General features: G+C 44.3%; 1 protein-coding gene across 1 annotated transcript in view; it reads left to right on the top strand.

Annotated features, from left to right (window-relative positions):
* Positions 1-622: 622 nt before the first annotated feature.
* The window catches only part of SRP72 (signal recognition particle 72kDa), a gene marked incomplete at its 5' end in the record, with an annotated part of 12,747 nt that continues 1,592 nt past the window's right edge, over positions 623-11,777 (top strand). The window contains 15 exons of the mRNA XM_009077261.1: positions 623-743; positions 2,537-2,660; positions 3,445-3,588; positions 4,391-4,502; positions 5,584-5,615; positions 6,158-6,282; positions 6,375-6,432; positions 6,607-6,738; positions 7,148-7,276; positions 7,779-7,851; positions 8,411-8,475; positions 9,456-9,551; positions 9,997-10,100; positions 10,697-10,774; positions 11,415-11,552. Of these exons, the coding sequence (XP_009075509.1) occupies positions 623-743; positions 2,537-2,660; positions 3,445-3,588; positions 4,391-4,502; positions 5,584-5,615; positions 6,158-6,282; positions 6,375-6,432; positions 6,607-6,738; positions 7,148-7,276; positions 7,779-7,851; positions 8,411-8,475; positions 9,456-9,551; positions 9,997-10,100; positions 10,697-10,774; positions 11,415-11,552 (1,531 nt within the window). The remainder of the gene's footprint in view (positions 744-2,536; positions 2,661-3,444; positions 3,589-4,390; positions 4,503-5,583; positions 5,616-6,157; positions 6,283-6,374; positions 6,433-6,606; positions 6,739-7,147; positions 7,277-7,778; positions 7,852-8,410; positions 8,476-9,455; positions 9,552-9,996; positions 10,101-10,696; positions 10,775-11,414; positions 11,553-11,777) is intronic.

Raw genomic sequence — 11,777 nt, 5'->3', positions numbered from 1 at the left:
AGTCCTCGGTGAGATGTGTTGTTTCATGGTTTGTTATCCAAAACGGGGTTGCAGTATAGGGCGCGTTGTGGTTAAAGGTTCTGTCTTTGCTGCTGGTAGGGAGTAGGGACTTATGTCCTGTTCCTGCAGATCTAGGATCACATGAATGTGTCAAATAGCAAAAAGTGTATATCAGCTAGTTCTCCCTCACTGTCTTCCAGGGGTAGAAAGTGTTAGTGTGTGAATTGATTGCCTGTCTAGAGCCATAGTGACCTTCTGTATCAGCTGTTTGTCTTCCCGTGTCTCCTGTACATGGCAGTCTGACTTTGGCACTCTGCCGGGAAGTGAAATGCCAAGGAAAGGTTTGTCTACGTGTGTACAGCCCCTTTGGGACAGCTCTGTTCCAGGCATGTTAGCACAGTGGGCACTTCGGGTAAGTGCCATATTTATGCTGCATTCTTTGATCCCTGTGGGATTTGCTTCATGATCTGAGCCAAAGCAAGCCATGCCAGGACCCTATTAAGTTGAGGTGGCTGCTCTCCAGGATGGGTTTTTGCAGCAGTAATAACATATGGCTCTTAAGAAGCCTTATTGTGTTTGATAATGAGTTGGATTGTTGTGCTGAAACTGGTTTTCCCTCCAGTCTTGCAGATCAGCAAAGATGATGTGACTGCACTTCAGTGTAAAGTAGTATGTCTTATCCAGAATGGGAACTTCAAGGAAGCCCTTGGCATAATCAATACCCACACTAAGGTGTTAACCAGGTGAGTTGTGTCTCGTGTTTTACGAAATATGAAACCACAAGTCCTTGAGAAGCTGCTGCAGCTTCCTGGAAGGGGACACAGCCGGCAAAATAAAGAGCAGGAGGTGCTCAGAGCTGTTGGGTTTGATCTTCTCAGTGAAACACTGTGGGTGTTTTGTATTGTGGGTGTGAGAGGAGGTCTGGATGAGTTTGAGGTAGTCTAACATCTTTTTGTTACTGTTGAAGGGATTGTCCCTAACCTAGTTTTCAGCCACCTCCATGCTGCTTGTTGCCGTGGTTGAGTACCACAGCTGGCATGAGGGAAGAGGTCAGATCTTACTGGGAGTGAAAGGGAGAAGCTCTTGCCAGTGGCAGTGAGCTGTTGGCTTTGCTTTGGCTTTGATGGCTGTTTCATCATGCTGCTCCTTGGGGCCCTTTTCTTTGCCAACCTGAAGGTCCTGCCTCAGCTTTTGGGGTGGTGCAAGCCCTTTGTGCATCCTTGCAAAATCAGGACCTTGGAGACAACTTATGTTGGAGAACAAGTCGAGCTTCTCACTTGTGCCATTTAGACTCTAATTTTCTTCCTAATAAGGATGCTCTGTGTGCAGTGTCTAGTAGGATGACAGTTGCTACCCAAGAACTGGCTGGCAGCAAAATTTTTATATTTCAGATACTGCTCTTATTAGGGAACTTCCCAGGAAAGTGTGTTGAGTATCAGTGTGATGAAACACACCCACACATCTGAATAACACATAATTACCTTATTTACTAATTCTTTCTCTCCCGGGACACATGGGTTTAATTCAAGTGTTTTAGCTTATTTTTTATTATATGGTAAGGAGGAGGAATATTTTCTTTAAATTCAACTGCCTTCAGAGTTCTCCCTATGATTTCTTTAGCCTGACACTACTGTGTCTCTCTGTGTCCTGCAGAGCAGGGAAAAAGTGGTGGTTCTTGCTCCATCTTGAAGTTTTCGTGTCCTGCACTGAGGCTGGTTCACTGCTTTGCTTTAATTCCAAGTGCTATTAATTTGTGTTCAAACTTCCTTAATACTCAGTTGAGCCGAGATAATTTTAGATAGGCAAAGCAAAACTGATAGCAAGTGACCCCAGGCATGAACTAAAGGAATGACAAAGTCATTTTCCTTTGTCTTAAGCGATAACTCCAGAGTAGGTGGAACATAGTAATCAAGGCTCTGCTTGTTTGAGGATGCTTCCCTACTGCTGTGAGCTTGCTTTGAAGCCAATTTTATCTTAATATCAGCAACCCCCTTTTGCTGCAGTTCTGCTGCACTGACATTTCCAAATAGGTTAATGTTATATTTGTCTTAGTATCAGACTATAAGAGGGATTTTATTTTATACCTTTTCTTTTCTCTTTCTGTCTGAGTCTATTGTCTTTAAAAGTTTGCCATAACAGTCTTTCACTGTAATGATATGCCTTCTTAAGAAAAAGTAATGGAATTAAGTTTGGTATTGTTCTACTTTTTAAGCATTTGATTAGCATAATCAGTAGGAGAGAGCAGGGACAGGCAGGATTTGAAATGCTGTGTGTCTGGAAAAACCATTAAAAAGGAACCTCTTTCTTTTTAGGGGAAGTTCTGATATGCTTTCTCTGTTGAACACAAAGTAGATGTCAGATATTTTCAGCGCTCAATGGATACATAATTCAGTAATCTCCGATCTTGTGTTTGGATCTTTGGTTATGTAGCAGCCTGTGACTAATGAGGGCTGGTTAGACAAATGTGTTTATGTGAGCGAATGCTGCTGAATGAACATTACAGTTTGTGCTGTCAGCCTTTGTCTTGTCCTTGCAGTGACATTATTGCCTTTGAGAAGGCCTACTGTGAGTACAGGTTGAATCGTATTGAAAGTGCTCTCAAGACCATTCAGAGTGCCAGTCAACAGACAGACAAACTGAAGGAGCTTTATGGACAAGTGGTAATTACAAGCTTTTCTTCCTGGTGGGAGTTTAATGTGCTGGATGCCTTGTCCCTCTTCTAAAGTGGGGCAAGTAGGGGGACAGAATTTCCTTCTCTGTCTTGAAGGTAAGGAGAGGTACAGTTTCAACCGTTCCAGATTCTGTGAGGCTTCAGTCACCTATTGCTGGAGGCAGAATCATAATCTTATTGCCACTGAACCAAAGCAATTAATTTGTGACTCTGGGTCTGGGCTGATAGTAGCCATCTGACTGAGGGAATAGAGAATGAAAGAGATCTGATGGAATTTGTTTGTGGCCGAGCCATCTGCTTGCATTAGATACCTGTCCAGGACCTGACATCTCAGGCATTAAAAGTGATGCAGGAAAGAAGTTGCATTTCTTATCTCATTTGTCCCTGGTTGATCAGAACAGTTTTGTGAAGAATTAGCTATCTTCTCTCAGCTGCATGAAAGACCATTCATTGAATTTCTTTCTTAGAGAGGCGATCTAATTTGGAAGAAGGCTGTTTGAGGACAAAACTGTGTAAACTGCTGCTTCTAAAGAAGCTGTTTTAGGAGTAAGAGCTGTGTCGTTGTGTGCAGGTATCTGGTGTCATTGCTTGGGTCCTTGCAAATGTGATCTGTATAGTTTGCCTTTAAAGGTAGATGCAAATGTTAGTGAAGTGCAGCTTAAAACATGTGATGCTCTGCTGCCCTCAGCCCCTGGGGAGGGAGGAAGGAGGCTGTAGTTACCAGCATGCACAGGAAGATACTGTTCTGAAGGCTAATCCCTTCCCTTTCTCAGTTGTACAGACTGGAGCGTTATGACGATTGTCTGGCTGCATACAGGGATCTCATTCGTAACTCCCAGGATGAGTATGAGGAAGAGAGAAAAACCAACCTCTCTGCTGTTGTTGCAGCACAAAGTACATGGGAGAAGGTGATGCCAGTAAGTGAGTATGTGTGTGTATGTATGTAAGAGTGAGAGCCAGAGAATAAAGGATACAGATTTGTAGGTACTGAACAGGACAGAAATGTGTTCCTGTCTATTAATGGCTTCTAAGTGTATTGAAGATCACCTAGTGATTTTCCCTGTATGGAGGAAGAAATGCTGTCATTGTTCCTGAATTATATTTCACCTTATATCTCTAGGAGATTTGTACTAGTAGATGTCACAACAGAGCAGGAAGTAGATCTCTCTGAGCCCGTATTATGCAGAACACCTGTGGGTTCTGCAGAACACCTGCATAACCCACATAATGCAGAACACCTGTGACTAGCACTTTTCTCTCTCATTGCCCAGGGTTAAAGCTAACTGCTCGGATCCCCAAGCCATGCTTGGGAATATTTTTGTTAACACTGCAGATTGTAATGTTCACATTTGTTCAGAAATCATTTGTCCTTGGATGTGTGCGCAACATGCTCAGCTTTCTGTTCAGCGCTGTGGATCCACTTTCTAATTCTCTACAGCAACAGCTCTTATCTGCCCTCTTGCACCAGCTTAAGTAGTCCCCCAAGTTCAGGCTAGAGTTCCCTTGCTGCCTTGCCAGTTGATTCTGACTTTGTGCAGTGTGAGGGAAGAATCTTTGCACTGTGACTTACCTGCCAGGTGTGTGCCCTGTTAAAATTGCCACTCTAAATTAAAGGATTAGTTTGAATGTGCATGAAAACTGTAGTTTGTGTCCACTGCCTGTCAACTTTGTACAGAGCAGTTAGTGTTAACACAGTGTTACATTTGCTTTTCATGCTAGGAGGACTTGGGCCTTCGAGAAGCTACCTACGAGCTGTGTTATAACAGTGCATGTGCATTGATTGGGCAAGGAAAGTTGAATGAAGCAATGAAAAAACTCCAGAAAGCAGAAGGTAAGGTGATGTGAGAGGGAAGCTTTGTGTGATACAAGTAGTTATTTGCTCTCAGTAGACACAAATCAGAGGAAAATAGGTGTTTTGAGAATTAAAAAACTGCTTAGCATCAGGTTTTGTTGTAAGTTCCTGACGGAACTAGTATTTTTGTAGAAGCATTCCTCTGCAACTCTTTTCTCCAGAGCTATGCAGTGTGTACCATCTCCTGGCTCTCTTACAGCCCCTGATTGCAGTTCAGTGCCTTTGCACAGTTTTTTGAAGCAGGAAGTAGACATGAGTGTAATCTCTGCTCATAAACATGAGATGTCTCATCTATTCTAACTCCTGATTTTGTTAGTATGTGTATATATTTAAACATATACTATAAAAGCTAAAAGTATTTAGTGGTATGAATCAGGTATGAAATTAGCATAAGCCAATAAATTAGCTTTTTGCAAAGAGGTAGAAGGGGGACTTTGTGTATTTAAAAAATAGGCTGGGGTGAGAACTAGGAAGGGCTAGGTTGTGTCTGATCTAATTGTTCTTGCAGATAAATAGGTCAGTTCTGTCCCAGTTTTGATGAAGAATAGCAGCTCTCCCACAAAACTGATAAGCATGTTTAATTTGAGGCTATATGCTTTGGTAATAGTCCTTTAGAGAGCAAACAAGTGATGTTCTGGTGAGGTATATGAGAAAGTTTACAAGTCACTAGTATGTGTACTGAAAGCTAACGGAGTTGCTGCCCCATGAAGGGCGATACAGTCTGAATAGTGCAGGCTTGCAGTGCTTAAGATAACTACCAAGATTGCAGCTGAATGATCCCTATGGAAAAGATCAGGAGCTAGGTTTAAGGAAATTTGCTCAGCAGAGAAATCAGAAGGGAGGTCTGGGAGGGACAGTATCTCTTATGCCTCTGATATTTCTTCTGTATAGTCCAGTCTTCTCCCTCATGCTCGCTCAGACTTGTAGCCTGCTGTGTCCTTGTAGTGCTGCAGAAGTTTCAGGGATACGTGAACAAAGTATATGCTCCCCCATGCTTCGTGGCTCTTTTATTTCCTAAAGCTTTCTAAATCATGTTTTTTCGATTTGTTTTTCCTTCTAGAGCTGTGCCGCCAGTCGCTGTCAGAAGACTCTGTAAGTTGTTGATGTTGTGAAGAGTGTGTGCTTTGCACCAGCATGAGCGAGGGTGAGGCCATGCAGTGCAGAGCCAGAGGAGAGCCAGTGCTGCTCTGCTGGCACCAGATTGTGAGGCTGTGGCAAAAGGACAGCTAACACTGCATCTGTTCCCTGTTGTGCTCCTTGCATAGTTGCCTGTCCTGATGCAGGCAGGTTGGGTACAGGTACAGGACCTACCCATGCTGTGAATGAACACGCTGAGTGGGTGGTGAGAAACAGAATTTGTAATCAGTTTTTGGTTGGAGCAGAGGGGCAGATTCAGTGCATAAGTTAAGGGGATCTTCAGATTCTCACAGGAGTAGGTGAAGCTTGCTTTTTGTCTGGTTTAACCCAGATCCTTCTGTTTGCACTCTGGCTACAAGCTTCACTTGTAGTAACTGGGGTACTTTACTACTACTGCCAGAGAGAGCTCATAGACATTTGCCAGTAGAATGCTGAAGCCAGGTGAAGAGAGGTGAGATAACAGCTTTTTAATGTTTTGCTTTGGGTTTTTCCTTCAGGATGTGACAGAGGAAGATATTGAGGCTGAACTGGCTATTATTCATGGTCAGATGGCTTATATCATGCAACTGCAGGGTCGTACAGAGGATGCTTTACAGCTCTACAATCAAATAATCAAGTTGAAGTAAGGGTTTTTTTAAAACAAATGCTCAGTGTTCCATGTGTAGAGAGACTGCTGTTTAATAACATTATGCTTTCTGCTGTTCTTGTCTGCAGGCCAACAGATGTGGGACTCCTTGCTGTCATTGCAAATAACATCATCACAATTAACAAGGTATAGCATTGCTGCTTTCAGTGTGGTTACTCAGCTTGCTTCTCTGCTTCTGTGGGAAGAAGAAAGATAATCAGGAAAGATTTCTTCCTAAACAGTAGTTTAATTGCAGATCCAGGGACATTTTCTTCTTCAAGGAATGTAGTGAAATCTTCTCATGATGTGTGATTTCCCCAGGACCAAAATGTCTTTGACTCCAAGAAAAAGGTGAAGCTGACCAATGCAGAAGGTGTTGAGCATAAACTTTCCAAGAAACAGCTCCAGGCAATTGAATTCAACAAAGCTTTGCTGGCAATGTACACTAACCAGGTAAGGGAAACCAACCTGCAGTAAGTAGCTACAGATTTACTCCACAGGAGTTTGACTGGGAAAAAAATGGAGATGCAGCTGCATTGTGTCAGTAGGTAAGACCACTTGTCTTACCTACAAGTGAGGTAAGTGAGGAGGAAAATAAAATCATCCCTAAAAGCACAACTGCTGTTTAGTGACTTGAGTATTGCTGTAGGGGGGACTGTGTGGAATTGACTTGGAGACAGAAGGGGTGTGAGGTGTTCTAAATGCCCTTAAAGTGCCACTAGGAGGACCTGTACTTGGTTCTATGTACTCACTGCAGGGAAGCCATTATTGACATCTCTTAATAGATATTGTTGGTATGTTAGTCCTACATTAGGTACTTGCAGAGATGGAAAAAAGTTTATTCTCTCTTCCCACTCCTCAGGCAGATCAGTGCCGCAAGCTGTCAGCAAGCCTGCAGTCACAGAGCCCCGAGCATCTGCTCCCTGTGCTTATCCAGGCAGCCCAACTGTGCCGTGAGAAGCAGCATGCAAAGGCCATTGGGCTTCTGCAGGTAGGTGATGAGAAAGTTGGCCAAGTTCCATTTAAACTTGTGCATTGTGTTCTGTGCTGTTTTCTCTTAGATTGTTTTGTTTGGTTTAAATTTCCAGGGGTATCTAACTGCTTATTTTGATTTGGTTTAATGCTGCTAGAAAGCCTTCACACCCAACTGAACAATGCTGCTTATAGTGCCCTTACACCTGTGATTTTTATGCTTAGAAAGCTGTAGTAGAGTTCTTGTAGGGTAAGCAGTAAGTTTTGCTGCTCTGCTTACAAGCAGTTTGCAACACCCTCATTTTTGGAGGGAATGAGTGGCCTGGGACAGAAGTCTGAAAGGGCAGTGGAAGACTGGCACACTTTGGGGCCCTCCTGTGCTGTGCGCCGAAGCCTGCCGGTGCTGTGGAGCATACTGTGGCTCTAGCCAGCCTGCTGTGACTGAGCATGAGATATGATTCATCAGAGCAGCAGCCTGGTGCCATGCACAAATTAAATTGTTCTTTTCTTCTGACTCTCAGGACTTTGCAGACCAGCACCCTGCCAATGCAGCTGAGATCAAGCTGACGATGGCCCAGCTAAAAATTGCTCAAGGTATCCAGTGTCCTCTTTTGTTGGGAAGTGTGCACACGATAATGGTGCAAGGTGTGAGAAAAACAGGCTTTAGGGCAATCTTTGCTGCAGTCAGTGTTGTGACAAGGCGTAGAGCTATTTGCAGTCGGGAAGTATATATATGGCTATGGCAGGATAATGCTCAGAGCTTAATGTCTGGACACCCAGGCTTCACAGATCACTGGCAGAGATGCCCACAGTCTTTGTGAAACATAGGGCTGAATCTATCCTGGGGCAGGAAAACCTTGGGAGCAGTGTGGAGCTCCCTAATGGTAACATTCCTGTATACAGTTGGGCAGCACAGAGTTGTGCCTGAAGAGGAGACCCTGCTTGCAAAAGCTTGCTCCTGAACCCTTGCAGGATGTGGCAAGGGCACAAAGGTCCACTGTGGGGAGGTTTGTCCTTAATTCCTGAAAGGGGGAGCATGTTCTGAAAAGGGGAATTGTTCTGTCCCCATTGTTTAGCTTTGGCTGGAAGTTCACTCTTGGGATGAAGTGTTGCCATGTCACTCAGAGTGTTTTACTTCCTGTCTCTTTTCTAGGCAGTGTCACCAAAGCCTGCATGATCTTGAGGAGCATAGAAGAACTGCAACACAAGCCTGGTATGGTAAGCAAAACTGAGTCTGAACTGTGAGGTTTTTCCCTTGTAGGACAGCTTTGCACTGCCTGCTCCTTTTTGCCTCTTCCCTGTGGTTTTTTACTTGGCCTGAGTATCCGCAGGGATTTTGAGCCCACCTTCCTTGTCTTGGACAAAGGTGGGATTATAACTTGCATTAGGTGGCCTGAACTTAGCTACAGAATTACTCTGCTTGTCAGCAGGGATGGTCCCTGCCTATGTTCCCACTCCCTTGTAATCTCTCAGACCTGCATGTTGCCTGGATTTACTTGCATAACGTGACTGGAGCGACTGCTTCCTTGGTATGTACTGCTGGGAAGGTTTTGAAGCAGCTTTAGGACAGCAGGCCTTAAGGAGAAAGTTCTGGATGTTCCAACCCTGCAGCATCACCCTGGTCTGCATGCATGTCTATACCTGGTATTTGGCAAAGCTCCATGACCTTGTAAATGCTCACATGTATAGTCTAAGAGTCTTGAGCAGGGGCTGATAGTTGTAGGTCTAATCCGAGGAATTTATAGGGGCAGTCAACAATAGCAACTCCTTGCCCTGGGTCACCTTTGGTTGTAATTGAGATGTAGGCAAACAGATGGTGTCTGTATCATCTCTTCAGTGCTGATTTGTTTTTTCATGGCTCTTGCGATAGAGAATGAGGGAAGAAAAAGGGTTTCTAATGAAACTACAACCAGTGGTGAGCATTCAAATAAAGTGCCAAGACAGAAAGGTTCTTTCTGTGGGTGCAGTCTTAGGCTCATATTGTAGGACATCATGGTGCAGACATTTCATTGGGAGGGACCTGGGTAGGAAGATCTGGCCTGGGTATCCAGCCTGTTACCACAGCTGGTTTTTCGGGACAGAGCAGAAAGCTCACATTGACTCTGCTTTTAGGAGGTCTCATCAGTTGACTGCTGACTCTCTGGCTATAGACAGCTTGCACAAAAGATCTGCTATATAATGCTCTTGAATGTTTGCAGGTATCTGCATTGGTGACAATGTACAGTCATGAGGAGGATATTGACAGTGCAATCGAGGTCTTCACACAGGCTATCCAGTGGTATCAGCAATTCCAGGCAAGTCAGACCAGAGGAGCTAATGTGCAAGAATTTGTCTCAGTCTTTTCTAGCTAGTCCAACTCAGCTTTTCCTGTTGATGCATAACCCCAGCAGCTGTCCAGTTGGGGTTTTGGAGATCTGTGAGCTCTTGTTTTGTGAGTGTTTGGTTTATCACTGTTATGTTATTTTAGATGTGCTGCAAACAGGGAGCAGCAGCTCCTGTCAGGTGAGGAGAGGGGGTGCCTGGATATAGCAATCAGGCCTTCTTCCCGATGAGAAAGCATCATGGAGCAGCAAGCTGCCTTGTCCCATGCAGTTCTTTCCCACATTCCAGAGTGCAAAGGTGCATGGCAGGGTACTAACTTGGTTCTTCTTGGCCAGATGTCAGGGTCATTAAAGCCAGCTAGAGCTGGACTTCATGCTGTGATAATGAGGAACTAATTCTGACTGCTTTGTCTTTCAGCCAAAGTCTCCTGTCCATTTGTCACTGATAAGGGAAGCTGCCAATTTCAAACTAAAGCATGGCAGGAAGAAGGAAGCAATCAGCGACTTGGAGGAGCTCTGGAAGTGAGTTGGGTCGTTGCTGAGCAGCAGGTCTCCACACAGAGTCTTCTGCAAGCTGTCTGGTGGCAGGCACTGTCTGACAATTTTGGTTGACTTCTAGCCATCCTTGAGTTGATTTTGCAACAGGGGCTTTAATGCAGAGCCATATTTTGAAAGGGGGAGAATTCATTTGATCTATAGTTGATCACTTGAAAACCTGATAGACTTGTCCCAGAGGCATCTTGTGTGCAGTGAAGATTACTTTGGGGGCTGGGATGCACAATTTTTTTTTAGTGCCACATAAACATGGATGTCTAGGTCTTAGGGGTTTTTTGTGCATTCAATGGGATTTTTTGGGTGCGAGGACTGTCAACTTGCCTTTGCTACTGGGTTTTTCATCTTTCATTAACCTGCTTCCTGATTATTGTGGAGATGTCTGTACCTCCCTCTGTCCACACCAGTGATGTTAGGTGATGTGCTCTGGAGGAGACCACAGACTGACATGCCTGTCCTCACAGATAGCAGCTATGCTGCAGCAGCAAGCGCTGCATGGTGATAATGGTCTTTGAGGTAACACTGGTAACTTATTTCTTTTTCTGCTTTTTTTTTTTTCTGCAAAGACAAAACCCAAAAGATGTGCATACTCTGGCACAGCTCATCTCTGCCTATTCCCTGGTTGACCCTGAAAAAGCTAAAGTGTATCCTTTTTGATGGTGGTATCAGACCAAAGAAAGAGGCATTTGGGCATTGCTGCCTTGGATTTTCAGCTGTGTGTGGACTTCAGGCCCACTCTCATCCAAAGAAAGGCAAGGAACATCTCCAGAACAGCTACGTATCCAGGTTAAGTTGTCAGGAGCTCCATTATTTCTCTAATTGGTTTGATTACTGTGAGATCTCAGGACCCTTTTGTCTTTGGCCTCCTTCTCTCTGAGAATTGTTAACTCGAGACTCTGTGGAACCAAAAATAGGAGCACCTCCAACTTTTCTGTTGGTATCTTAAACCTGTGGTAGTAACGCAGGACTGTGCCTGATAAAATATGGCTAAGCTCTCACTTGCCCAAAATATGGTTCAGATACTATTTTTCTCACCTGAGCAGCTCTCAGGGGAAGTTGTTTCTTCTGTCCTCATATTAAAGAGGAAAAAATGAGGCAGATGGCAATTAAGCAGCTCATTCCAACTTGTGTAGGAAGCTGGTGAGAGAGACAACTAGCCCTATAGGCCTGTCTGGTGTCTGTATTGCTAATAGAATTTATTCAAGCTGAAGTTGCATCCTGCTGTGTGGAAAAACATGGGTGTTGATGCTTGCTGGTTTGCATCCCTGAACTCTTCCCTTGCAGTCTTAGCAAACACTTGCCTTCCTCAGACACTTTGTCACTGAAAGTAGATGTTGATGCGCTAGAGAACTCGCATGGAGCAACCTATGTTCGGAAGAAAGCTGGGAAGCTCACTGGAGACAACCAGCAGAAGGAGCAAGGGTAAGGCAGGCTGCTGTAGCTCTGGTTCATCCTTCTCTGGGGTCTCACAAGAACCACACCTGGTGTAATGGGGGCGTTGCTGTAGAAGGCAGGCTGGTGGAAAAGGAGCCTGTTATTTAACTGCAAGGAGCTTCAGGTAGCAGCAGACCAAGTTCTTAAAGAGAGATGGGAATGGTTTAGCTTCTTCCACAGCTAGATTTTGATTTTAGTTGATTTGTCTGCTGT

This window comes from Acanthisitta chloris, unplaced genomic scaffold (genome assembly GCF_000695815.1).
Source record: "Acanthisitta chloris isolate BGI_N310 unplaced genomic scaffold, ASM69581v1 scaffold41726, whole genome shotgun sequence".
Lineage (NCBI taxonomy): Eukaryota > Metazoa > Chordata > Aves > Passeriformes > Acanthisittidae > Acanthisitta > Acanthisitta chloris.
This window is presented reverse-complemented; position numbering and strand designations above follow the sequence as displayed.